Genomic DNA, 25,673 nt, shown 5'->3' with positions numbered 1-25,673 from the left:
TAAACCCCCTCTTTTACTAAGGCTGACGTGTCCATTATATTATATGGACGAACCCTGCTTCCAAAGTCTTCCATCTCCGTAGGAGTCCTGTTGGCTAGAGGGGGGTCCCCGTGGGAGTACTGTGGGCCAAAGAGGGGTCCCCATGGGAGTCCCATGGGTTAGGGGGAATTCCCGCGGGACCCACGGGATTCCCGCAATCCCCGTTCCCATGCAGACCTCTACTGTAGGGTTCTGTATTATGGAACCTTGCATGGTTCAAACAACCTGTTTCAACAGGGGCCTTTGCATTTCAAACTGAAAATATTTGAACTGCACAGGACTCCATAGATACAGAACCCTGTGGTTCAAGCATCATGTTTCAATCAGGCAGATTGGCAACCTTAAGGATGACAAGCGAGTGGGTGGGCATATGCATAGCTGAAATCAGGGAGCGCCTCTACCGACATGTCCATGTTTCAATAGTTTTTCTTCAGGGTTGAAGCTCCTGATATCATAAACTATAAGAGAAACAATTATTAATCTAAGATATATTTAGGAGCACAGAGGAAATATTTCTCTTATTCAACTGTAATAAAGATGCTAACTCAAAACTAAATGATTACACTTCACCCTCCGTATTCGCAGTTTCAGCAATCGCAGTTTCGATTATTCATGGGTTTTAGCTTGCTGGCTCCTCTCCCCCTCCTCCCCCCCCCCTGCTAAAATTATATCAGCTTGCATAGAAAAATCACTGATTCCAAGCTTTTACAGAGAAAATCGCTGATTCCCAGCACTTTCTTCATCGTGTTTTAACTCTCCTACAGGAACAGACCAGGTCTCCCACCATGTGATTTGCGGTTTCACTATATTCACAATGGTTTTTAATAGAAAACAGCGAATAACATATGAAAAAGTTATTCGCGGTTTTTCTATATTTGCGGTTCTGTTAATCCCCTATCGCAGCGAATACGGAGGGAGAAGTGTAAATAGAATAAATGCTTATTATCAAGTTCAAGTTTATTAGGTTTTTATATACCGCCTATCAAGGTTATCTAAGCGGTTTTACAATCAGGTACTCAAGTATTTTCCCTATCTGTCCCGGTGGGCTCAAAATCTATCTAGCGTACCCGGGGTTATGGAGGACTGAGTGACTTGCTCAGGGTCACAAGGAGCATCGTAGGGTTTGAACCCACAAACCCAGGGTGCTGAGGCTGTAGCTCCAACCACTGCACCACACGCTCCTCATTATCCTCTTCTCAAAGATAGTTGCTTCGCTCCACAAATTTTCATTCTTTGACAGCGTCTGTCATCAGTTCCAGTTTCATATACTTGTCAGCCAACTAAGGCAAACAACCTGATTGGATATCTTTCCCGCCATACGGCCATCTCATTTAAAGTGGTGTTTTTCTCCAGAGTAAGTGTTCTTTTCAACATACTCAAAGTGAAGCATGATCTGCGGCAGCACTAATTCCTGTAGTCAGAATCCAAATCAATGGTGCTAAAATGGGTCAGAATTTTATTTACAATAAAACATTATTTACAGTCTTCTTTAAATGCACATTTGAATATATGGTGCTCTTACAAAGCTGTGATGAGCATAAAAATTGAACATTTCCCAGTTCAAGCATGAGAGATCTCTGAAATTATTCACTACATCAACAGATTCTCTTTGACACAACACTTATGTGGGTCCCAGCTGTTATTCAGCTGGGATTCACATTATCTCTTGTTTGGGTTACCAGATTTTACTATTATAAAATCCAGACCCTTGGCCCTGCCCCCAGGCCTAGTTCTACCCAGCCCTGCCCCGTTCTACCCAAGTCGTGCCCCGTTCGGCCCCAGCCTCGCCCCCCCCAGCCCCATCCCCCTCATTCTGTTTTTGTCCTCAGAGCCACATGGGGAGGGCATCTGCACAGGCGCAGGTGTGATGTGATGACATCACATGCATGCACACATGCTCATCATGTCACCGTGTTGCATCCGTAGAGGTGCAGGTGCCCTCCTGATGTGGCCCTGAGCTGGAAGCATTCAAAACCGTCCAGATGCCTGTACATGTTCTCTAAAATGGGTTCATAGACAAAATCGCGCGAGACAACGGCGCGCCGACAACTGAGCGCCGACAACTGAGCGCAAGGTTGACAGCGCGCCGAAGAAAGGCACTATTTTAAAGGGTTCCGACGGGGGGTGTTGGTGGGGAACCCCCCTATTTTACTTAACAGACATCGCACTGGCGTTGGGGGGGGTTGGGAGGTTGTAACCCCCCTCATTATACTTGAAACTGAACTTTTTGCCTGTTTTTTAGGGAAAAAGTTCAGTTTTAATTATAATGTGGGGGGTTACAACCCCCCAAACCCCCCCACAACGGCAGCGCAATGTCTGTTAAGTAAAGTGGGGGGATTCCCCCCCCCCACACCCCCTGTTGGAGCACTTTAAAATAGTGCTTTTCTTCGGCGCACCGTCAACCTTGCGCTCAGTTGTCTGTGCTCAGTTGTCGGCGTGCCATTGTCTCGCGCGATTTAGTCCCGTCACCCTAAAATGAGGACATGTCTGGGTAAACCCTATCTCTGTTGGCTTTTATATCATGAATTAGCACAGATATTCAACGCAGGTGCCCTGAAATAGCCTAGCATTGAATATCCAGGGCTAATTTGGCTCATGGCATTCAGCTTTACAAAAAACTGCTGACTGCTGTGTGCCGAATATGAACTGGTAGGTTTCCAAACCCAACATGGAAGACAGATCAATGAGGACTCTTGCTGGAGTTTAAAGCAGATGCAACCAGTTTCTTTGAAAGTGTGATCTAGTCATCTCAACTCGGTCCTCAGGACACACTCAGCTAGTCAGAATTTCAGGATATCCACTATGAATATGTATGAGTTAGATTTGCTTACAATAGAGGTAATGCATGCAAATTTATCTCTTGCATATTCACTGTAGGTATGCTAAATACCTGACTGGTTGGGTGTGTCCCAAAGACAGGTTCTCGGAACAGTATCAGTCTTCTTAAGATACAGACTCTGAGGCTTAGCTCTGCCAGTCATAGTGACCCTCAGCAGGTGCTGACTCCTGTCTCTACTCACAATACATGAACGTGAACGTGAACTCGCAGGCCTTGAGCATGCTCAGATGCTCAAGGCCCAGCAGACGAGGAGTCCGATCTTCTAGAGTGCCCAGATGAGGGTAAGAAGCGGCGGGGGGTGCCCAATTGTGTCGGGGGGATGTTGGATCGTGTCGGGGGGGTCGGATAGTGGCGGGGGGTGCCGGATTGCAGGGGGGGCCTTCGAGGGGAGCAATGCCGGTTCTCGGGGGGGGGGGGGGGGAACGCATCAAAGCGAGTTTCCATTATTTCCTATGGGGAAACTCACTTTGATAAACGAGCATTTTGGATTACGAGCATGCTCCTGGAACGGATTATGCTCGTAATCCAAGGTACCACTGTATTAGGTTTTAACTTTAAGCCTCTTAAAGGAAAGAACCCCTTCCTGCTGATCCACCCATAAGGCTTGTCCATTTGTACATCTCTCACAAGCACTCAAAATTCATTCAACTAGGGTTACCATATTTTTTTCTCCCCAAAAAGAGGACATGTGGCCCCACCCTGCCTCTGCCTCATTCCGCCCCCAAACTTGAGCCCAACACAAACCTTGTCTCTTTGGGTCCGCATCTGCACATGTGTGGATGAAACATGATGACATCACACACATGCATACATATGTGTGATGTCAAAGCATCGCATCCACGCTTGTGCAGATGCCCTCCAGACGTGACCCCCAAGCTCAATGTTTTTCAAAACTCAGACTAAGTGTTGGGTTTTGAAGAGCTGTCCAGACGCCTAGACAGTTCTCTAAAAAAAGGACATGCCTGGGTAAATCCGATTATTTGGTAACCCCACATTCAACCATCTTCTAAACAGTACAAAATAAATCCATCAAAAGTGAATCTTTCATTCACCTTATGCGTAGATCAGTAGGAAGAGCTGGTCATATGGGTGCTGAGAAATAACATTTATAGAAGAGTCAGGCTTGCAATTGTTTAAGGGATTGAGAAAAATGGGGCTGGAGAGAAGCATTAATTGTAATTGATACACATCTTAGACAGTCCCTACTTTTCTGAAACATACTGTCTAAGAGGAACGACTGGGTAAGTTGCAGCTGTACTCACTCGAGAAACGCAGAGAGAGGGGAGACATGATCGAGACGTTCAAATATGTCACAGGCCGTATCGAGGTGGAAGAGGATCTCTTTTTCCTTAAAGGACCCACGGCAACAAGAGGGCATCCGTTGAAAATCAGGGGTGGGAAATTTCACGGCGACACCAGAAAATATTTCTTCACCGAAAGGGTGGTTGATCGCTGGAATAATCTTCCACAACAGGTAATTGAGGCCAGCAGCGTGCCAGATTTTAAGAAAAGATGGGATTGGCATGTGGGATCTCTTCATGGAGGTAGTTAGAGGGTGGGCCATTAGTGTGGGCAGACTAGATGGGCCGTGGCCCTTTTCTGCCCTCATGTTCTATGTTTCTATGTTAAGACAGCATACACAGATGAAATGCACAGAGGGGGAGCTTTAAAGTTAAAACAGCAGTGCCAGGCAGCTCCAAGGAGTGAGGCCTAATGAGACTTATATTAGGAAGAAGTCTACTGAAAGTAAGGATAATGACCTTGGGTACCCAGATATGAACAAACTCACAAAAATATGAGCAAGTCATACTTGGGAACTTTTGAATTCTGATTATCCTGAGACTGACATATAGATTAGCAAGAAATTGGAAATGTTAAAGGTATTTAATATGTCATTTTTTTGCCTGAAATGATGGGAAAACCCACAAAATTTAGGAGTTTTCCCTGTCGTAAATAGTTTGCACACTTCCAAAAGAATACATACTATACCCCCCTTTTTATAAAAGCGTAGGATGGCTTTTAGTGCCAGCCACAGTGATAACAGCTCCGACGCTCATAGGAATTCTATGAGCATTGGAGCTGTTACTGCCACAGCCGGTGCTAAAAGCCGCACTACACTTTTGTAAAAGGGAGAGATAGTGAATTAGTGCACACACGTGTGCACTATTAGGAAAGAGTGTGAACTAATAACAATATTGCTTCCAAAATGGCAAATAAAAAAGTAAAACCCTACCAAAATGAAAATAGCCATAAATGGCACAGAAAACAAAACAATATGAACACTTTTGGGATGCAAACACCGAATAGCAGAAAGAAGGAAGTACACATGAACTGCTAAGACTGCGGTTCAGGGGAAGTAGTCTTTATCATTAGGCGTATGGGGACAGACTTAAAGATCTCAATCTATATATTTTGGAGGAAAGGCAGGAGAGCAGAGGTATGATAGAGACGTTTAAATACCTACGTGGTATAAATGCACATGAGTAGAGTCTCTTTCATGTGAAAGGAAGTTCTGGAATGAGAGGGCATAGGATGAAGTCAAGAGGTGATAGCTCAAGAGTAATCTAAAGAAATACTTTTTTACAGAAAGGGTGGTAGATGTGTGGAACAGTCTCCCGGTAGAGGTGGTGGAGACAGAGACTGTGTCTGATTTCAAGAAAGCCTGGGATAGGCATGTGGGATCTATTAGAGAGAGGATTAGATAATGGTTACTGCAGATGGGCAGACTGGATGTGCCATTTGGCCTTTATCTGCCATCATGTTTCTATGTTTCTAACCATATGACAGTTTCGGCTTCAGGATCTCCAGTTGTAATTCAGGAATTTGAACACCTAGAAATAAAACTGACTTTAATGTTATCATCTTTAATTATGCTGCAGATATCAGAAAATGAGGCAGGAATTCCAGCTGCTGAAGAACCAAGCAGGAGTGGAGGAGTGAAGCTGAGCAAAAAGTGGAGAGCTGTGATTTCTCGAACTATGAACAGGAAGATGGGAAAGATGGCGGTAAAAACACTAGCTGAAGAAACGGTGAGAGCTAAAATTCTTGGCCCATCTCCTAAACCGTTTTCACCCCTCCTATCTTCTGTCAGTTTAAGCCTGTCTCTAGGATTTCGATTTATGGTTCTTCTTTCCCTCTCTGTAAGGATAGTTTAAATTGGGTTCCATACAAATTAAAATACTATAACAAAATTTAAAAATACAAAAATGCTGACTAACTGGTACAAAAGGAGAGGAAGGGAAGAAATACAATCCTTAGAGAAAAGGGAACATTTAAGGGAAGAACACTTAGGAGTGGACTAAATGAAGAGAAATGAAGTATCTGTCGATAGCGTATTATAAATTATAGACATCCTTATATAAAAAAAAACACTTCAAGTTGCCTTTGAAACAGTCTAAATTTTTTTTCTTCTCTTAAATATTTTGATAAGTTGTTCCAAAGTTGAGGAGTGGTAACAGAGAAAATATCTTGACTTTGCGTACCTATTTTCTTTAACAACGGGATGGTCAGTAAGGGCTTCTTTTACTAAGCTGCGCTAGCGGTTTTAGCATGCGCGCTACACGCTAACGCCTCCATAGAGCTGGCGTTAGTATTTTTGTGCAGTGCGGGGTTAGCGCGTGCTAATCTTTAGCGTGCGCTAAAAACATTAGCACAGCTTAGTAAAAGGAGCCCTAAGGGCTCCTTTTATCAAGGCGCGCTATGGGGGTTAGCACGTCGGACATTTCATCATGCGCTCACCCCCGCGGCAGCCTAAAATCCTAATGCCTTGTCAATGAAGGCGTTAGGTACTAGCGCGGCAGGCGGTTTAACACGCGGTATTCCACGTGTTAAACCGCTACCGCGCCTTTGTAAAAGGACCCCTAAGTGTTGGTCAATAGACCAAAGGAACAGGAAGGCATGTAAGGGATAGGTAGTTTGTCTATTAATTGTGGCTCTTTTGATGATAGTGTTTTAAATGATAACAGTATTATCTTTAATGAGATTCTATGAGTTATTGGTAGCCAAAGTGCCTTTTCTAAGAGCGGCGTGACATGGTCAAATTTTTGGGCATTTGAGATAAGTTTAATGGCTTTGTTATGGATTATCTGCAGATGCCTTTTTTTCCTTTTGTGTAATTCCCATAAATAAGGAATTACAGTAGTCAAGTTTAGAAATAATTAGAGTAGATTAGTATGTTTAACGATTTGGGCTCAAGAAATTTTGATACGGAATGAATCATACGTAATCTATAAAAACAGGATTTTACAATGGAACTTATTTGATCATGGTATGTAAGTTTATGGTCAATAGTGACTAAGAATTTTAATCGATGTAACAGTTGGTATCTGGATGGTTTACAATATTAAAAATTTAAAAAGTCTAATAGAATTTTTTATTTAGGTGAGATAAAATAAGAAGAGGGTAAACTTAATACTATGACAAATTAAGACTGATTAGAAACAAGAGGTTTTGGGGGATAGGGAAGTTTTAATTACAATCTATATATATAAAATCGGAGGTATGTATGTGTGTATGTGTGTGTGTATGTGCCGCGATCACGCAAAAACGGCTTGACTGATTTGAACGAAACTTGGTATGCAGATCCCTCACTACCTGGGATGATATGTTCTGGGGGTCTCGCGGCCCACCTGCACACGTGGGCGGAGCTACAAACAGAAAATCTGATTTCACCCATTCAAGTCAATGGAAAAAATGTAAAAAGCTGTGGGACCGATTTGAACGAAACTTGATATGCAGATCCCTCACTACCTGGGGTGATATGTTCTGGGGGTCTCGCGGCCCACCTGCACACGTGGGCGGAGCTACAAACAGAAAATCAGATTTCACCCATTCAAGTCAATGGAAAAAATGTAAAAAGCTGTGGGACCGATTTGAACGAAACTTGGTATGCAGATCCCTCACTACCTGGGGTGATATGTTCTGGGGGTCTCGCGGCCCACCTGCACATGTGGGCGGAGCTACAAACAGAAAATCAGATTTCACCCATTCATGTCAATGGAAAAAATGTAAAGAGCTGCCATTCTCACAGTAATTCAAAAACGGCTTGACCGATTTGACCGAAACTTGGTATGCAGATCCCTCACTACCTGGGGTGATATGTTCTGGGGGTCTCGCGGCCCACCTGCACACATGGGCAGAGCTACAAACAGAAAATCAGATTTCACCCATTCATGTCAATGGAAAAAATGTAAAGAGCTGCCATTCTCACAGTAATTCAAAAACGGCTTGACCGATTTGACCGAAACTTGGTATGCAGATCCCTCACTACCTGGGGTGATATGTTCTGGGGGTCTCGCGGCCCACCTGCACACGTGGGCGGAGCTACAAACAGAACATCAGATTTCACCCATTCATGTCAATGGAAAGAAAGTAAAACGCTGCCATTCTCACAGTAATTCAAAAACGGCTTGACCGATTTGAACGAAACTTGGTATGCAGATCCCTCACTACCTGGGGTGATATGTTCTGGGGGTCTCGCGGCCCACCTGCACACGTGGGCGGAGCTACAAACAGAAAATCTGATTTCACCCATTCAAGTCAATGGAAAAAATGTAAAAAGCTGTGGGACCGATTTGAACGAAACTTGGTATGCAGATCCCTCACTACCTGGGGTGATATGTTCTGGGGGTCTCGCGGCCCACCTGCACATGTGGGCGGAGCTACAAACAGAAAATCAGATTTCACCCATTCATGTCAATGGAAAAAATGTAAAGAGCTGCCATTCTCACAGTAATTCAAAAACGGCTTGACCGATTTGACCGAAACTTGGTATGCAGATCCCTCACTACCTGGGGTGATATGTTCTGGGGGTCTCGCGGCCCACCTGCACACATGGGCAGAGCTACAAACAGAAAATCAGATTTCACCCATTCATGTCAATGGAAAAAAATGTAAAGAGCTGCCATTCTCACAGTAATTCAAAAACGGCTTGACCGATTTGACCGAAACTTGGTATGCAGATCCCTCACTACCTGGGGTGATATGTTCTGGGGGTCTCGCGGCCCACCTGCACACGTGGGCGGAGCTACAAACAGAACATCAGATTTCACCCATTCATGTCAATGGAAAGAAAGTAAAACGCTGCCATTCTCACAGTAATTCAAAAACGGCTTGACCGATTTGAACGAAACTTGGTATGCAGATCCCTCACTACCTGGGGTGATATGTTCTGGGGGTCTCGCGGCCCACCTGCACACGTGGGCGGAGCTACAAACTGAAAATCAGATTTCACCCATTCATGTCAATGGAAAAAAATGTAAAAAGCTGCCATTCTCACAGTAATTCCAACTACCTGGGGTGATATGTCCTGGGGGTCTCGCGGCCCACCTGCACACATGGGCGGAGCTACAAACAGAACATCAGATTTCACCCATTCATGTCAATGGAAAAAATGTAAACAGCTGCCATTCTCACAGTAAATCTAAAACGGCTTGACCGATTTGAACGAAACTTGGTATGTAGATCCCTCACTAACTGGGGTGATATGTTCTGGGGGTCTCTTCACCCAAGAATTTATATGTTCTTGCTCCTGGAGGTGAAACTAAAAATGTTGTTTATAATCAAGTTTTGTGTTAGTTGTATTGTATTCATTTTGTCAAATATTTCACATTATAATTTGAATATTGTACTTTTTATAAAGCTGTAAAAAAATAATTTCATTCACCACTATAAAGTATCTTTATTTGAATCCATTTACAGTGTTATTGCTATAATTAAATACCCGTGCAACGCCGGGGCATCAGCTAGTTATAAATAAAAATAAAAGGGAGTGTAGAGGGCTGGGAAGTAACAAGAGGGAAACAGGGATATCGCTTCTTAAAAGCTTTTTTTTTTTCTTTCACTTATTTCTCTCGTATTGGTAGGCATCTTTAAATAGAAATGTTTTGAGATTTGTTTTTAAATTTATTGAAGGAATTTTCATTGCAAAGATAAAAGCAGGTAAGTGTTTGCATTAGCTTGAGAAATAATACAGATATATATATGAATATGAGGCTCAAAATCAAAACACTAAAATGTCCAAACAACCGCCTAAGTCAGCACATGGATGTTCTATTTGCCGGAATGTCCAAGTGCTAATAATCAAAACCCTTTTATTGGACTTCTAGTGAGACATTTTTCCTGCTGTTCATCCAGAATTCCAACGGGCATGTTATGGGCAGGCTTAACTTGGACACCTTGAACCTTTTCCAAGATGTCCTGGATGGAGCTTAAATGTTCAGAGCTAGATCTGTTTTAGAAGTGTCTAAATGCCACAAAGGTACACAAATTGACCAAATGACCACTGGATACATTAAGGGATGACACCCCACACTCCCTAACTGTTCACTAATCTCCTCTCATCCCACAACCTGTCTCTAGAACAGCAGCACTTAATTTGGGAAAGCCTAGTACAGTGATTTCCAACCCTGTCCTAGAGGAACACCAGGCCAATCGGGTTTTCAGGCTAGCCCTAATGAATATGCATGAGAGAGATTTGCATATGATGGAAGTGATAGGCATGCAAATTTGCTTCATGCATATTCATTAGGGCTAGCCTGAAAACCCAATTGGCCTGGTGTTCCTCCAGGACAGAGTTGGGAACCACTGGCCTACTAGAGCCTACCTAGTGGATAGGCTAGTGCAGGGGTAGGCAATTCCGATCCTCGAGAGCCAGAGTCAGGTCAGGTTTTCAGGATATCCACAATAAATATGCATGAGATAGATTTGCATCTCAAGGAGGCAATGCATGCAAATCCATCTCATACATATTCATTGTGAATATCCTGAAAACCTGACCTGGCTCTGGCGGACCAGAATTGCCTACCCCTGGGCTAGTGAACCATTGAGAGGAGGACCCAGACCCATAAGCCACTCTAACCATTACATTTATGGTGGAAAATGCGAGCCCACTAAAACCTATCAAAATCCTACTCTACTGCCACATAGGTGCCACCTATAGCTATGAAGGGCTATTGGAGTGGTAGACAGGTGGTTCTAGTGAAGAGTGTGGGGCAGTGGTTACAGTTACAGCCTCAGCACCCTGAGGTTGTGAGTTCAAATCCACACTGCTCCTTCTGACCCTGGGCAAGTCACTTAATCCCCTTGTTGCCCCATGTACATTAGATAGATTGTGAGCTTGCTGGGACAGACAGGGAAAAATGCTAGAGTACCTGAATAAATTAATGTAAACCATTCTGGGCTCCCTTGGGAAAACGGTATAGAAAACTAATGAATAAAGTGATTTTTTTTTGGGGGGAGGGCTCTGCATAAATTATAAGGAGTATATAGTGAGATATACTTCTGGTACTTTTTAAGTGAAGTTCACAGCAGTGCCCTCTAAGGTGTCCCACTGCTCAGTTGGCATGTCTGTGTGGTCAGTTCATCACAATGCTGGCCCTTCCCACATCCAAATGGTCTGGATTTGGACATTTTCTTTGGTCAAAAATGGGGTATAAAGTTAGGCATCCTAAGGGTTGGACATCCTGTTGGCTTAGATGTCCAAGTAGACAATTTTCAAAAAAATATATATATATTTTTAGACATCTAGCAGTTAAGCTTCTGAAATGGACTTACTGTGCTTCCAATTTTGGATGTTTAGCAGGAAACATCCAAATCAGACTTAGATATCCATATAGTAACATATGACGGCAGATAAAGACCCGAATGGTCCATCCAGTCTGCCCAACCTGATTCAATTTAAATTTTTTTTTTTTTTCTTCTTAGCTATTTCTGGGCGAGAATCCAAAGCTTTACCCGGTACTGTGCTTGAGTTCCAACTGCCAAAATCTCTGTTAAGACTTACTCCAGCCCATCTACACCCTCCCAGCCATTGAAACCCTCCCCTGCCCATCCTCCTCCAAACGGCCATACACAGACACAGACCGTACAAGTCTGCCCAGTAACTGGCCTAGTTCAATCTTTAATATTATTTTCTGATTCTAAATCTTCTGTGTTCATCCCACGCTTCTTTGAACTCAGTCACAGTTTTACTCTCCACCACCTCTCTCGGGAGCGCATTCCAGGCATCCACCACTCTCTCCGTAAAGTAGAATTTCCTAACATTGCCCCTGAATCTACCACCCCTCAACCTCAAATTATGTCCTCTGGTTTTACCATTTTCCTTTCTCTGGAAAAGATTTTGTTCTACGTTAATACCCTTTAAGTATTTGAACGTCTGAATCATATCTCCCCTGTCTCTCCTTTCCTCTAGGGTATACATATTCAGGGCTTCCAGTCTCTCCTCATACGTCTTCTGGCGCAAGCCTCCTATCATTTTCGTCGCCCTCCTCTGGACCGCCTCAAGTCTTCTTACGTCTTTCGCCAGATACGGTCTCCAAAACTGAACACAATACTCCAAGTGGGGCCTCACCAATGACCTGTACAGGGGCATCAACACCTTCTTCCTTCTACTGACTACGCCTCTCTTTATACAGCCCAGAATCCTTCTGGCAGCAGCCACTGCCTTGTCACACTGTTTTTTCGCCTTTAGATCTTCGGACACTATCACCCCAAGGTCCCTCTCCCCGTCCGTGCATATCAGCTTCTCTCCTCCCAGCATATACGGTTCCTTCCTATTATTAATCCCCAAATGCATTACTCTGCATTTCTTTGCATTGAATTTTAGTTGCCAGGCATTAGACCATTCCTCTAACTTTTGCAGATCAGTTCAAAGAATGGCCACCAAAATGGTCTCGGGACTCAAAGACCTCCCGTATGAAGAAAGGCTGAATAAATTGCAGCTATATTCACTTGAAGAACGTAGAGAGAGAGGAGACATGATAGAGACGTTTAAATATATCACCGGCCGTATTGAGGTGGAAGATGATATCTTCTTTTTTAAAGGCCCCTCTGCTACAAGAGGCCATCCGCTGAAAATCAGGGGTGGGAAATTTCATGGCGACACCAGGAAGTTCTTCTTCACCGAAAGGGTGGTCGATCGTTGGAATGAACTTCCACCTCAGGTGATTCAGGCCAGCAGCGTGAAGGATTTTAAAAGGAAATGGGATACACATGTGGGATCTCTAGGGGGGTAAATTCAAGGGGGTAGGGTTGTTGAGGTGGGCAGACTTGATGGGCTGTGGCCCTTTTCTGCCGTCATCTTCTATGTTTCTATGTTTCTATGTTTTTCATATTCTCCACTCCCGCTTCGGTGTCTACTCTGTTACAAATCTTGGTATCATCTGCAAAAAGGCACACTTTTCCTTCTAACCCTTCAGCAATGTCACTTACATACATATTGAACAGGATTGGCCCCAGCACCGAACCCTGAGGGACTCCACTAGTCACCTTTCCTTCCTTCGAGCGACTTCCATTAACCACCACCCTCTGGCGTCTGTCCGACAGCCAGTTTCTGACCCAGTTCACCACTTTGGGTCCTAACTTCAGCCCTTCAAATTTGTTCAACAGCCTCCTATGAGGAACTGTATCAAAGGCTTTTCTGAAATCCAAGTAAATTACATCTAGCATATGTCCTCGATCCAGCTCTCTGGTTACCCAATCAAAAAATTCAATCAGGTTCGTTTGGGACGATTTACCTTTTGTAAAGCCATGTTGCCTCGGATCCTGTAACCCATTAGATTCAAGGAAATACACTATCCTTTCTTTCAGCAACACTTCCGTTATTTTTCCAACAACTGAAGTGAGGCTCACCGGCCTGTAGTTTCCTGCTTCATCCCTGTGACCACTTTTATGAATAGGGACCACATCCGCTCTCCTCCAATCCCCAGGATTCACTCCCGTCTCCAGAGATTTGTTGAACAAGTCTTTAATAGGACTCGCCAGAACCTCTCTGAGCTCCCTTAGTATCCTGGGATGGATCCCGTCTGGTCCCATCGCTTTGTCCATCTTCAGTTTTTCAAGTTGCTCATAAACACCCTCCTCCGTGAACGGCGCAAAATCTACTCCATTTTCTCGTGTAACTTTGCCAGACAATCTCGGTCCTTCTCCAGGATTTTCTTCTGTGAACACAGAACAGAAGTATTTGTTTAGCACATTTGCTTTCTCCTCATCACTCTCCACATATTTGTTCCCAGTATCTTTTAGCCTAGCAATTCCATTTTTTATCTTCCTCATTTCACTAATATATCTGAAAAAATTTTTATCTCCCTGTTTTACATTTTTAGCCATTTGTTCTTCCGCCTGTGCCTTCGCCAAACGTATCTCTCTCTTGGCTTCTTTCAGTTTCACCCTGTAGTCCTTTCTGCTCTCCTCTTCTTGGGTTTTTTTATATTTCATGAACGCCAACTCTTTCGCCTTTATTTTCTCAGCCACTAGGTTGGAGAACCATATCGGCTTCCTTTTACTCTTGTTTTTATTGATTTTCTTCACATAAAGGTCCGTAGCCATTTTTATCGCTCCTTTCAGCTTAGACCACTGTCTTTCCACTTCTCTTATGTCCTCCCATCCTAACAGCTCTTTCTTCAGGTACTTTCCCATTGCATTAAAGTCCGTACGTTTGAAATCTAGGACTTTAAGTATCGTGCGGCCGCTCTCCACTTTAGCCGTTATATCAAACCAAACCGTTTGATGATCGCTACTACCCAGGTGAGCACCCACTCGAACATTAGAGATACTCTCTCCATTTGTGAGGACCAGATCCAATATCGCTTTTTCCCTTGTGGGTTCCGTCACCATTTGTCTGAGCAGAGCCTCTTGAAAGGCATCCACAATCTCTCTACTTCTTTCCGATTCCGCAGACGGAACATTCCAGTCCGCATCCGGCAGGTTGAAATCTCCCAACAGCAGAACCTCCTCTTTCCTTCCAAACTTTTGGATATCCACAATCAGATCCTTATCAATTTGCTGCGATTGAGTCGGAGGTCTGTAAACTACACCCACGTAGATAGAAGTTCCATCTTCTCTTTTCAGAGCAATCCATATCGCTTCTTCCTCTTCCCAGGTCCCTTGCATTTCGGTCGCTTGGATATTGATCTTTACATAGAGAGCTACTCCTCCACCTTTATGATCATCTCTGTCCTTCCTAAAAAGATTATATCCCGGTATGTTTGCATCCCATCCATGTGATTCACTGAACCATGTCTCTGTGATAGCAACAATATCTAGATCTGCCTCTAATATCAGGGCTTGCAGATCATGAACTTTGTTGCTTAGACTGCGAGCATTTGTGGTCATCGCTTTCCAGCTATTTTTCAGCGATAATCTCCTTTTTCGTATGGATTTTTGTGTCGTTTCACTTTCTGTTGCAATACTAAGAAATGAGTTGCTGATATTGCTTATGTTGCAGCCTTTACTACTATCACATCTTTTCTTTTGACGGGGGTGGTCTCTATAATTGTCCTTCGTACATACACTACCCCCACCTTCTAGTTTAAATGCCTAGAAAAATATTGTCTAAATTTCTCTGCAAGGTTTCTTTTTCCTGCTGTAGTAATATGTAGCCCATCAGTGTAATATAGCTTCTTGTCCTTCCATGTATTTCCCCATCCTCCTATGTACCTGAAGCCTTCTTGATGACACCAGGCTCTGAGCCATCTATTAAAGTCCTCTGTGTTTTTCACTCTTTGCTCTCCTTTTCCATATGCAGGCAGTATTTCAGAAAAAGCTAAAGTCTTTACAAAAGGTTTCACGCCCTCACCAAGCTCCCGAAAAGCTTTCTGTGCTGCAAGTGTGGAGTTGTTGGCCAGGTCATTTGTTCCCAGATGGATAACAACATCAGTGTTAAAATCCTTAGTTTCTTCCTTAATTATAGTCAGTATTTGCCTGGAACTCCTGGTAGCTGAGGATCCTGGAAGACATTTCACTATTTTGGTCTCCTTGCCCTGTGTTCCAAGGTTAATGCCTCTGATGATGGAATCCCCCAACAGTAATAGTTTTCTGTTTTTGGCTTTTTTATTTGTACTTAGGGTGCTCTTGTTCTCTTGAGTTTCCTTCATTGGTTCAAGTCCCACCTCCCTTCTGTTTTCCTGAGTATCGCAGTGCACTAGTGGAGCGAAGGAATTCTGTAGAGGTAATATTAGTGAAGGTGGATGTTTCTGTGTTATATGTCGCAATCTTCCTGAGCCTACTGTGACCCATTTATTCCTGGGCTGTTTTATTCTTTGAGGTAGAGGTGGTAAGTTGGTATGATTTTGTGGAGTGATGGAAGCTGCTTTAATTGTATTCAATTCCTGTTTAAGTTTGCAGAGCTCCTCCTTAATACTGGCAAGTTGAAGACAGATGGGGCAAGCCTTAAGCCTCCAAATAGTATGTCTTGGAATTAAAGCACCACAGTGATTGCATAGAATAAAGGTCATCTTGATTGGTTGTGAAGTGACTTGATTGGTTGTGAAGTGACCAGAAATATAGGCTCTATACCACCTAAAACACAGTATTTTAAACAAAAATGCAGGTTCTATCAGTGCTACCCTAAAACACAGGATTTATAACAGGATTTTCCCTACTTTAGTCACCCTGAGCCACAGGCACCAGAAATATAGGCTCTATACCACCTAAAACACAGTATTTTAAACAAAAATGCAGGAAGAGGAAATAAGATTTAACAGAGGAAAGAGAAGGATTTATTTTTTTGTGCTTTTTTATATTTTTTTTTAGTAAGAAACAGGGAGGAGTAGAGAAATTAAGCAGATATAATGCTGAAAACCAGTGAAAAGAGCAGAATATGAAATGCTGAGTAACTTAGCTTTTAGAAGTTCACAGGGCAGCCTTGTTTCAGCAATGTCCCAAAGAATCCTTTTCAAAAATGGCCCCCTATGATCTTGTATGCATTTGTAGGTGGCACAGCTCATTTATATATATCCCATATGTGAACTAGGAAGCTTTTGGCTCAACACAAGGGTGCTAACACCAACTGAATAAATGTTACAAATTTTGAACACCCTCAGAAGTGTTAGTTTGGAAAATAGGCCTCATTGTTTCCATACAGTTTACTCAAAAAGGATAAGCAGATGCAAAAACAAGAAGAGAATATAAATGTATGTGTGTATTTGTGTATGTTACAATAGTATCTTTTGTTGTTAATCTTTCTTTGCAGGACTCATGCACTGAGCAAGGCTCCTCATCACCAGTCTCTCCGGATGACAGCCTTGAGAAGATGCCTTTGTATTTCATAGAGTCAGATGAGAGCCTGCACAGTCCCTTGAGCAGACAGACATCTGCGGGTGAGTAGAAAAAGCAATGCTAAGAGCCAGCTCTGTCCTCCAACATCTAGGAATATAAATTTGGCAGCAGTGACACGAGTTTGAGAAGGAAAATGGGGATTGGAAATGGCGTACTCTAGCAGGTTTTCTTCAAAAGAGTTATACAGTGAAATAAATTCATATTATTAAGAGCATAAGAACATAAGAATAGCCTTACTCAGTCAGACCCATGGTCCATCAAGCCCAGTAGCCCATTCTCATGATGGCCAATCCAGGTCACTAGTACCTGGCCAAAACCTAAGGTGTAGCAATATTCCATGCTACCGATACAGGGCAAGCAGTGACTTCCCCCGTGTCTTTCTCAATAACAGACTATGGACTTTTCTCCAGGAACTTGTCCAAACCTTTCTTAAAACCAGCTACGCTATCTGCTTTTACCACAACCTCTGGCAATGCAATCCAGAGCATAACTATTCTTTGAGTGAAAAAATATTTCCTCCTATTGGTTTTAAAAGTATTTCCCTGTAACTTAATCGAGTGTCCCCTAGTCTTTGTAATTTTTGACAGAGTGATAAATCGATCAACTTGTACCTGTTCTACTCCACTCAGGATTTTGTAGACTCCAATCATATCTCCCCTCAGCCGTCTCTTTTCCAAGTTGAAGAGCCCTAACCATTTTAGTCTTTCCTCATACGAGAGGAGTTCCATCCCCTTTACCATCTTGGTCGCTCTTCTTTGAACCTTTTCTAGCGCCACTATATTTTTCTTTAGATAAGGAGACCAGAATTGAACGCAATACTCCAGATGAAGTTGCACCAGTTCAGTTCAAGTTCAGTCCAGAACCTTCTGTGATCATCAGCTTCTCAGTTTTACTGTTCTCTTTATTCACAATCAGGCTGATATTCAAATCCCATTATATGTTTTGCTAGCATCTGGTAAATACATAATTGGCTTATCCACATAATTTACTGTAAAAAATTATCCAGATAGTATTGGGCCATTTAGAACATGTTACAGTCCAATGATAACTATATAATTGTGGGCTGGGTTAGAATGGGGCAAGGGTGACTTTAAAATTTATTTAGTTAGCAGAGATATTCAGCCGCTATATGTATGAGAGATCCCACATGTCTATCCCAGGCCCTTTTGAATTCAAACACAGTCTCTGTCTCCACCACCTCTTCTAGGCGACTGTTCCATGCATCTACCACCCTTTCTGTAAAAAAGTATTTCTTTGGATTACTCCGGAGCCTATCACCTCTTAACTTCATCCTATGCCCTCTCATTGTAGAGTTTCCTTTCGAATGAAAGAGACTTGACTCGTGCATATTTACATTACGTAGGTATTTAAACATCTCTTATCATATCTCCCCTCTCCCGCCTTTCCTCCAAAGTATACAGATTGAGATCTTTAACTCTGTCCCCATACGCCTTATGATGAAGACCACACACCATTTTAGTAGCCAGTACTGGGCAGACTTGCACAGTCTGTGTCTATATAAGGCCATTTGGGGGAGGATGGGCTGGAGAGGGCTTCAATGGCTGGGAGGGTTTAGATGGGCTGGAGTAGGTTTTAACTGAGATTTCAGCAGTTGGAACCCAAGCACAGTACCGGGTAGAGCTTTGGATTCTTGCTCAGAAATAGCTAAGAAGAAAAAATTAAAAAATTTAAATTGAATCAGGCAGATTGGATGGACCATTCGGGTCTTTATCTGCCGTCATCTACTATGTTATGTTACTATGTTATGTTAGCCTTCCTCTGGACTGACTCCATTCTTTTTATATCTTTTTGAAGGTGCGGCCTCCAGAATTGTACACAATATTCTAAATGAGGTCTCACCAAAGTCTTATACAAGGGCATCAACACCTCCTTTTCCTACTGGCCATACCTCTCCCTATGCACCCTAGCATCCTTCTAGCTTTCGCCGTCACCTTTTTAACCTGTTTGGCCTCCTTAAGATCATCACATAAGAACATAAGAAGTTGCCTCCAATGGGTCAGACCAGAGGTCCATCGTGCCCAGCGGTCCGCTCCCGCGGTGGCCCATCAGGTCCATGACCTGTGAAGTGGTTCCTGACCATTTCTATAACCTACCTCTACTTCTATCTGTACCCCTCAATCCCCTTATCCTTTAGGAACCTATCCAAACCTTCCTTGAACCCCTGTAATGTGCTTTGACCTATCACAACTTCCGGAAGCGCGTTCCATGTGTCCACCACACTCTGTGATGATCTTAAGGTGGTCAAACAGGTTGAAAAGGTGACGGCGAAAGCTAGAAAGATGCCTAATTGAACATCTTGGCCAACAGGACATCTAGCCCTTTGGAAGCCCAACTTTATACCCCATTTTCAACCAAAGAACCATCTAAGTTGAAAACATCCAAATCCAGACCATTTGGATATGGGAACGGCCATCCTTGTGGCCACACAGACATGCTAACAGAGCAGTAGAATACCTTAGAGGACACTGCTGTGAACTTCACAGAAGTACATTTCACCATAACCCACTTATAATTTATGGTAAGCCCCCCCAAAACCTACTAGACCCACCTGTCTACTATCACAGTACCTCTTATGGCTGCAGGTGGCACCTATATAGCAGTAGAGTAGGGTTTTGATGGCCTCACACTTCCCACCATAAATGTAGTGGTTAGAGTGGTTCATGGGCCTGGGTCCTCCTCTCTGTGGTTCACTAGCCCATTCACCAAGTTTCTTAAGACACCTGTGCTTTCCCATAACAAGTACTGCTGTTCTAGAGACAGGTATGTACTTTTTCATTCAGAGTTTTTTAGGGAGTGGGAGGGGTTCAGTGATCAGTGGGAGAGTGTGGGGGGGGGTCATACCTTCATGTATCCATTGGTCATCTGGTTAGTTTGGGTTCCTTTGTAGCACTTAGACGCTTCTAAAATAGGTCTAGCTCTGAACGTCTAAGTTCCATCCAGGATGTGTTGGGAAAGGTTCAATTATTGCTGCAAGACGTCTATGTTAAGTGCCCCCAAAGCATGCCCATAACACACTTCCCAACATACCCCTAGACCTCTTGTTGCACAGCGGACAAATCGCCTCGCTAAATGTCCAGAAAGTCAGCTTCTCAAATCGGCACATGGATATTCAAGTGGCAACTTATGATGGTAGTTGGATTTTTTTTTATTTTTTTTTTGAGCCACATAATCTCTCTCTCCCTGTAAATTTTGAGGCACAGACCATGAAAATCTGCCAGGTCCTATTCCTGCTTCCCAACTATTCCAAAATGGATAGTGCCAGTAGGGTCATTGACCAATATATTTATTCAATACCTATATGGAAAGTGACACTAAATATATGGATTAAGTACCAGTACTTAACTTAAGCCATTCACTGTGCCAGCTGAAAATTGGCACCAGTATGTTCTCATTCAATTTTGTAAAAGAACTTACTAGATACTTCACTCATTCACCTTTATGAGTAACAAAAGATAGAAGATTAATCAGTTACATTCTATTTAAACTAAACTAAACCTTAAGTTTGTATATCGCATCATCTCCATAAAGATAGAGCTCGACACGGTTTACAGGTAATTCAATAAATGAGGGAAGGACATAATAAGAAATTAGAGGTTATGAAGAGGATAGATAGCTTTACATTTTGGAGAAAAGCCAGGTTTTCAGATGCTTTCGGAATAATTGGAATGAGCCTATACCTGAATTGTTTCTTGCCTTAAACTCAGGTTTAATTATTCACCTTTTCAAATCAAATTCCCATATCTATATGGCAAAATGAGTACTTCTATTTCTATTAATAAAAAAAGAAAAAAAAGGCTAAGCCAAGCTTTGTGATTAGACAGAGCACAATGCAAAACCTGTTGTTTTGTGGATCAAGAGCACACTGATCACAATACTACTATCTGAATGAGTTCCTGGGGGGATCCTTTTTACCTTCTCCCCTAGGGGAGAGTGTGGAGCAGTGGTTAAAGCTACAACCTCAGCACCCTGGGGTTGTGAGTTCAAACCAACGCTATTCCTTGTGACCCTGGGCAAGTCATTTAATCCCCCCATTGCCCCAGGTACATTAGATAAATTGTGAGCCCACCGGCACAGACAAGGAATAAATTCATGTAAACCATTCTGAGCTCTCCTGGGAGAACGGTATAGATAAATAAATAAATGCCATGCAAGAGAGACTGCATCCTTGCTGCCCTTCACCATATCCAGCTCTCCCACCCTTAAAGAATGGAGTGATGGCATGTTTCAGATACGTAGATGAATTTGTACACATTTGGTGAATATCGCATATTTGCATATACAGTAAAACCTTGGATTGCAAGTAACTTGGTTTGCAAGTGTTTTGCAAAACATTTGAATAAATTTTGACTTGGTATATAAGCAATATCTTGCAATATGAGTACATACAGTATACACACATCACAACTGAGCCGATGGTTCTACTCTCTCCGACGCTGCAGGAGTGTGGTGACTGTTCTAAATGAGTGAGGTCTTGCAATACAAGTGCACATAGTATTTTGTATTAAAGTTTTTGGGTTGTAGAACGAATCATCTGAGTTTCCATTATTTCCTATAGGGAAATTCGATTTGATATATGAGTGCTTTGGATTACAAGCATGCTTCTGGAACGAATTATGCTCACAAACCAAGGTTTTACTGTACTGTACATTCTGGAGGCTAAAGGCACACAAACCCAACATATGTGTAGAATGTGATAAAAACTTGGATCATGACGGCAGTAAGAATTTCCAAGCCCATGTGGAGTCAGTAAGGCACAGTGTATCCAGATCTGAGGCTTTACTTCCACATTGAATGTCAAAGGATTCTCTGTGCTTGCCTCAAGCTTTCTTTAACTCTACTAAAGCTTTGATCTCTGTAACATTTACTGGGAGGTTCTTTCCATGCATCCACTACCTTTTCGGTGAATAAATATTTCCTTCTGATACTCTTCAGTCTATCCACTTTGAGCCTCATATTTTGGTAAATGCTTTATAACTTGGAAAAGTACACAGATATCTCATTTCCAATTCTAAAGACAATGGCATTATAAATAATTTTCTTCAGTTAATATCTACCATTCTGAATTTTCCCACAGGTAGCGAGGTATACAGTCCATCATATATGATGAGTAATAGGGACAGCATGAGGCTTGAAGACACCATCCCTCCATATACAGGGCCATTCTGCGGTAGAGCTCGTGTTCATACAGACTTCACACCAAGCCCCTATGATAAGGATTCTCTCAAACTCAGGGTAAGTACCGAGTGTGTCATGTACACTGACCATTGCTTACAAGCTGCTGGAAAGGAAGAAGATTGACTTTCTGCCTATAAAAGTAAATTTTCCAGATGCCTACATCAAATCTTTGTAGGAGTCCTAAATCTCCATTGCTCAATACAGCTCTGATACAAGGAGCCGCTGAAAAGTTTTTAGTCCAGCCAACAAAGTTGGGGCAGTCCCTGTCGAAGGCCATGAGGCTCATAATCGAAAGAGAAAAACGTCCAAAATCCAGACTAAGTCAGCACTTGGACGACCATAACTCAAAAACGTCCAAGTGCTGATACTAAAACCGGGTTTTGGACATATTTAAAAATGACATAGGCCTTCATAGTGCCGCTGAACGACCAAAGCTAAATGGGGCGTTTCAGGAGGAGTGTCGAGGACGGGAGTTGGGTGAGACGTGGGCCAGCTTAGACTTAGTCATACAGCATGTATAACAGAAAGTTATACAGCCGAGGATCGACGGAACTAAAACATGGTCTAAGTCACAAAAACCCACCTAAAGTCACCAGATAAGCACTGCAAACACATAAAACAGACCCCCATACACTACCCCAGTGATCACCAACCCCCCCCCTCCACCCCCATAAAAATATTAATCACACCTTTAAAATTCAGCCTCCAGACCATCATCACCTGGCAGCCGGGCATAGGAAAACCTAGTCATCCAGCACAGAGGCGGCTTAAGCCATCCTGGGGGTGGGTTAGGGACTCATGCAAAGGAGGACCCATGCCCATAAGCCACTGTAATCACTGCATTGATAATGAAACATGTGCACTCCCCTATACACCCCTAAAACCCTTTTGTGCTGGCATATAAGTGGCTCCTGAAGCCATAAGGGCTATTGGGGTAGTAGATAAGTGGGTCTAGGGGATTCTGGAGGTGGTTTGGGGGACTCACCATAACCTATAAGGAAGCTGTAGTGAGGAGAAGACAAGGCACCCTTTTTGTGAAGTTCACAGCAGTGCCCTGTAAGGTATCCACTATTTAGGTGCCATGTCTGGATGTTCAGTCCATCACTATGTAGACCCCTCCCATGTCCAACAGGGCTTGTTCTAGGCGTTTTGACTTGGATGAAAAATTGGACGAAAATGTCGTATAAAGATGGACGATTTAGTGACTTGGACAATCAGATCTTCAGGATGTATAATTAGACGATTTTCGAAAGAAAAAAATTTTGGACATATTTTTCGAAAAGGCTGTTTTTTTACTTTGGACAACTTGCAACTTAGACGAAAACAGACTTAGACGTCCCTTTTGATTATGCCCCTCCACACACTTAGTCCTGTGATTTTCCACTTTTTTTGTTCCATCGGAAAAATATGGAGTGAAAAAAGTAAAAAATTGTTGGACTAGGTGTACAGCCCTCGATGGAGACTGCCCCAACTTTGTTGGCTGGGCTGAGAACTTTACGGCAGCCCCTCATATAATAACAATGATCCAAAGCAGCAAAGTCTGTGTGATGTAAATGGAATAAATTTTCCATTCTACCCCACAATGGAAGGGCCTCTAAAGTACTACACCCAGTTCCGGATGCCACACCAAGATGGCTGTGAAAATTATGAAGAAAGTGCAGATGATGAAAACAAGAAAATAACAACAGAGCTAAGATAGTATGTCTGAAGATAAATAGTTGAGAGAGTTGCAAAAAATTAGTTAGGAATAAGACATATTAGAAATTGGGAAAATTCCAAACTAAATGGAAATACTCCAGTGTTATACTGTCCATTGCTCCGGGTAGAGCAATAAAGGATGATATCTTAATATCAAATGAAATGCACTGGGGAAAAGAGAGTTTTTAAGAGGAAGCAAGTGGAAAATGGCATATTTTTTGTCCAAGCAAAGAGACAATTGCAGAGGAAGTTTGTATGTCAATAAATCTGCCATATTTGGCAGACTATGGGCTCCTTTTACGAAGGTGCGCTAGGGGCTTAATGCGCGGAATAGTGCGCGCTAAATTGCCACGCACGCTAGCCGCTACCGCCTCCTTTTGAGCAGGCGGAAGATTTTCGGCTAGCTAATCCGGTGCGTGCTCTAAAACCGCTAGCGCACCTTCGTAAAAGGAGTCCTATATTTGGCACTTTATAAGTGCTGCCTTAATTGCTAACGATGATTGCTACAGTTAGTGTAATCAGAACGCAGGTCTCTAGCTTTCCTAAACTTTAGCTCCAGCACCGAGTTACAAAATATCTGCCTCTGTGGAAGTTGTTATCCACGCTTACACCAAGTGATAAAGCAATGTTTCCCAAGTCAGTCCTGGAGTACCCCCTTGCGAGCCAGGTTTTCAGGATATCCACAATGAATACGCATGGAAGAGATTTGCAATTTGTATACAATGGAGCTGTTGTTTGCCTCTCTCTAACCACTCTGATGCACTCCCTAGTAATCTCAAAGATCGATTGTAATTCCCTGTACAAGGGCATCACATGAAAAGAATTATGACAGCTTCAGATAATCCAAAACACTGCAATAAAAATGATTACTCAATCAAAAAAATTGGATCATGTCAAACACCCCTTTTGAAGAGCGCGCACTGGCTGCCAGTCAGTCATAGAATTACATAAAAATAGCACTATAAGAACATAAGCGGTGCCTCTGCCGGGTCAGACCACAGATCCATCCCGCCCAGCAGTCCGCCCCCCGCGGCGGCCCAACAGGTCATGACCTGCCTGAATCACCAGAAGGGGCCCCCTTGCCCCCTAGGTTTCTCATCGAAGTCCTATCTTCCCATCAAAGTCCTAACCCTCCGGCCTTGCACCTGCACGACCTGGTGAGCTGTCTATACTTATGCAACACCCCAGCACCTCCCTCAGTACCCCCTATAAACGTTTAAAGTTCAATTGACCAAACCTCCCTCATTCATAGGCAGAGTTCTTATCCCTTACACGCCCTCAAGATCTTTAAGGTCTAATGATCAAAATCTACTGTCCGTTCCATCTTTGAGATTTATTAATATGAGGTGATCTACTATTTTTTCTGTCACGGCCCCCCTAATCGGGAATTCCTTGCCAGCGGCTTTGAGAGAAGAAAAATCAGAGGTGCACAAAGTGTTAAGAACATAAGAATTGCCGCTGCTAGGCTAGACCAATAGTCCATCATGCCCAGCAGTCTGCTCACGCGGCGGCCCTCTGGTCAAAGACCAGCGCCCTAACTGAGACTAGCGCTACCTGCGTACGTTCCGGTTCTAACTTTGTCTAACTTTGTCTTGAATCCCTGGAGGGTGTTTACCCCTATGACAGACTCCAGAAGAGCGTTCCAGTTTTCTACCACTCTCTGGGTGAAGAAGAACTTCCTTATGTTCGTACGGAATCTATCCCCTTTCAATTTTATAGTGCCCTCTCGTTCTCCCTACCTTGGAGAGGGTGAACAACCTGTCCTTATCTACTAAGTCTATTCCCTTCAGTACCTTGAATGTTTCGATCATGTCCCCTCTCAATCTCCTCTTTTCGAGAGAGAAAA

At 43.0% G+C, this 25,673-nt stretch overlaps 1 protein-coding gene across 2 annotated transcripts in view; it reads left to right on the top strand.

The window, feature by feature from the left end:
• SASH3 (SAM and SH3 domain containing 3) overlaps window positions 1-25,673 on the top strand; it is an 86,164-nt gene that overhangs the window by 44,681 nt on the left and 15,810 nt on the right. For both annotated transcript variants that reach the window (XM_033944363.1, XM_033944362.1), the window contains 3 exons: window positions 5,758-5,907; window positions 16,848-16,974; window positions 22,029-22,186. In XM_033944363.1, the coding sequence (XP_033800254.1) occupies window positions 5,758-5,907; window positions 16,848-16,974; window positions 22,029-22,186 (435 nt within the window). The remainder of the gene's footprint in view (window positions 1-5,757; window positions 5,908-16,847; window positions 16,975-22,028; window positions 22,187-25,673) is intronic.

Source organism: Geotrypetes seraphini, chromosome 5 (genome assembly GCF_902459505.1).
Source record: "Geotrypetes seraphini chromosome 5, aGeoSer1.1, whole genome shotgun sequence".
Lineage (NCBI taxonomy): Eukaryota > Metazoa > Chordata > Amphibia > Gymnophiona > Dermophiidae > Geotrypetes > Geotrypetes seraphini.
Note: the sequence above shows the minus strand (reverse complement) of the source record. Positions and strands in the feature narration are given on the sequence as shown.